Source organism: Pteropus vampyrus, unplaced genomic scaffold, assembly GCF_000151845.1.
Source record: "Pteropus vampyrus isolate Shadow unplaced genomic scaffold, Pvam_2.0 Scaffold196, whole genome shotgun sequence".
Taxonomy (NCBI): domain Eukaryota; kingdom Metazoa; phylum Chordata; class Mammalia; order Chiroptera; family Pteropodidae; genus Pteropus; species Pteropus vampyrus.
In genome coordinates, this window is record NW_011888977.1 from 1,429,105 (window position 1) to 1,431,778 (window position 2,674).

General features: G+C 42.7%; 1 protein-coding gene across 1 annotated transcript in view; it reads right to left on the minus strand.

The window, feature by feature from the left end:
* Nucleotides 1-2,674, minus strand: part of GPATCH1 (G-patch domain containing 1) — a 38,136-nt gene that overhangs the window by 25,309 nt on the left and 10,153 nt on the right. Inside the window, exons 4-6 of the mRNA XM_023537698.1 lie at nt 2,093-2,224; nt 1,457-1,699; nt 311-458 (exon numbers count right to left, since the gene is read on the minus strand). Coding sequence (XP_023393466.1) covers nt 311-458; nt 1,457-1,699; nt 2,093-2,224 — 523 coding nt within the window. The remainder of the gene's footprint in view (nt 1-310; nt 459-1,456; nt 1,700-2,092; nt 2,225-2,674) is intronic.

Here is a 2,674-nt window from a genome sequence, read left to right on the forward strand (position 1 = left end):
TTCCCTCTGACCCAGTGCCGGCTCAGCAACACGAGCACCTGTCCACACACGTGCACCTTCCCTGATTCCAGACCTCCTTCTCCTCCCGACCTTGACCCTGTCTTGACAACTGGCTTTGGCTTTGACCCGATCTAAATCCCATTTCTGTCTTACTTCCCACACTGGGCCTCTCTTTTCCCCACTTCATTTCTCACCCTGCATCTTTGACCAACAACCCCCTACTCCATGGAGGCTGACGCTCCAGTATCAAACTAGCAGTCTCTTCTCCCTGATATTCTTACACTGGTCAGCTGCGGGTCTACGAAATTACCTTTCTGACTTTGATATTGCCTGGGCGCTGTCCAGCCATAGAGTCCATCTCCAGGCTCCTCGTCCTTCAAAACGGTGTCATACTTGGATAGAGTTTCTGTGGCATAGATATCATCATCTTCCTCTTCCAGGGCACCAACACCAAAAGCCTTTTCAAAAACAGGTTTCAAACAGCAATTACAGGTTTTAGGGTATGTCTGCACTGAAGGATAAAGCTACTTTAAGGATGTGATTGAACAGACTGCATTAGCACTGTAAGATCACCAAGAGAGAAGAGAGTGGGGGACCCAGATTAACACACAGACTCAAGTGTTTTGGAAAACAATGAGCAGAAGCTAATGCCATGCCTCCAGGGTCCTCGCGCAGGCAGAGGAGTGGAGAACACACACAAGCAGCAGGGCAGGAGGAGAAATGGAGCCTCCCAAAGGAGAGAGGCAGAATGTTCATCTACCATTCAATGTGGCTGGGGACAGTACTGGTGACCAGGGTCCGAAGACCAACACTACACTAATGGCTGCTGTAAGAACTCCCAATCTTTGTGAGAAATGGCCTCTAACAAGCATCGCTTTTTGTTAAAAGAACTGGAAAAAGCACATGTATTGGGAAAAAAAAAAAAAAAAGGTAATAATGACATTTTCTAAATGTAATTTAGGAAAGAACCTCTAAATCAATTTGAGGGGACAGGCAACTAGTAAAAGCTCTCCATCTCCTCAAAGGTAAAAAGCAAGTTTCCCAGATGAAACTTACACCCAGCTCCCAGTTTTAGGGTTGGCAGCACTAAAAAATAGTCCAAAAGGTAGTAAAACTTGGACCTCAACTGGGAGAGGCAGACTGCAATTCAACTATTAACTAAATCAAAGGGGTAACTGGTTTTTCTGCTCCGCTTCACAAGGATGTGGAAAAGCAGTAAAACTGTTCGTTCCTGGGAACACACAAACTCCACTACGAACATAGGTAACAGAGACTAAGGAGTACATATGAAAATCAGGAAGGTGTGCTTTGCATGTCTCAGAAAAATCCCAAGGAAAATATAACCATTTCAAAGTCTTCATGTAGTCAGTGAATCATGAGTGCCTACCACGAAGCAACTGTAACAAGGAAGGTGTTCTCACTGGTTCCATGTTTTATAAAACAGAAACACTATTACCTGGCCTGAAATTCCCAATTTTCTTCCTTTATTCTCTCCAATGTCTCCAAGAAGATTGCTGGGCCCCTCAGGTCCCCCACTGAAAAGATTAAAATGTTCTCCCGAAGTTCCAAACAAGGCTTGGTGGGGATCCAGGCCCTTGTAAGCCAGTCCGTGTACATCATCTTTAGGTGTGAAATCCACAGGCATGACGTCTTTGGGTGCAAAGGTCACATTTTCTGGCAAGTAGTCATCATCTTCATCCTATTTACAATGTTTTAAAAGTAGAACAAAGGTAAGCCACTGCCTAGTGCAAAGTAAGCCTATAAAATACTATTTTCAAGTACAGTGATTAATGTCAAACAAAACAATTACCAAACTTTCATTTCTGCTATTCAAAATCACTAAATCAAATCACTGAATGATACTAATATAAACAACTCCACTTTAAGAATCTAAACAGACTTAGGATGTCTGTGTTGCTGGCATGTTACTGAATATAGTATCTGACACAATGGGGATAGCTTTAGGGTCTGGGTATTTAACTGTAATAGGATATGACTGATTTCTAAAATTGTTTCCAACCCTAGAACTTCACATTCATAGAGCCACAGATGCTACTCTACCACGTTAAAGGGCAGTCATCCCATACAATACCTCGGATCCTTCAGAGCCTCCAGGGGGTAATGCACAGCCATAGATTTTTACTCCAGGATCTATAAAAGAAATTTCAAATGCATCAGTCATGAGCAAATGAAAATATAGAAACCGGATTTGCTGACACTCTAGAGGTTACATGGCTGTGCTTGTGAAAGGTGCTACAGCTTTAGGGTAGGAGACTGATCACTCAGAATTTGTTTTCCACCAGGCCCTGCCGGACCCACACTCTTGGAAACAATGTGCTCGATGAGAAAACACTACTGCCCCAGCACCAGGGAGAACCTGAAAAAAATTATTGCTGCTGCCAAGAGTTCACAGTCTGGCTGGGGAGACCACCCGCAAGGAATAAATAAAAAATAATCATGTTAAATTGTGACACAGTTTCGGCAGAAGTAGGAAACAGTTTCATACTCTGCTGGTGGGAATGTAAACTGATACAATTCTTCCAGAAAGCTACTGCACATTACACACGAAAAGCTTTAAAATACATGAATACCACTGACCAAGCAATTTTATTTCTAGAACCATGTAGCCATTAAAAAATATGCTGTGGAATTAACGACAATCAATATACGTACC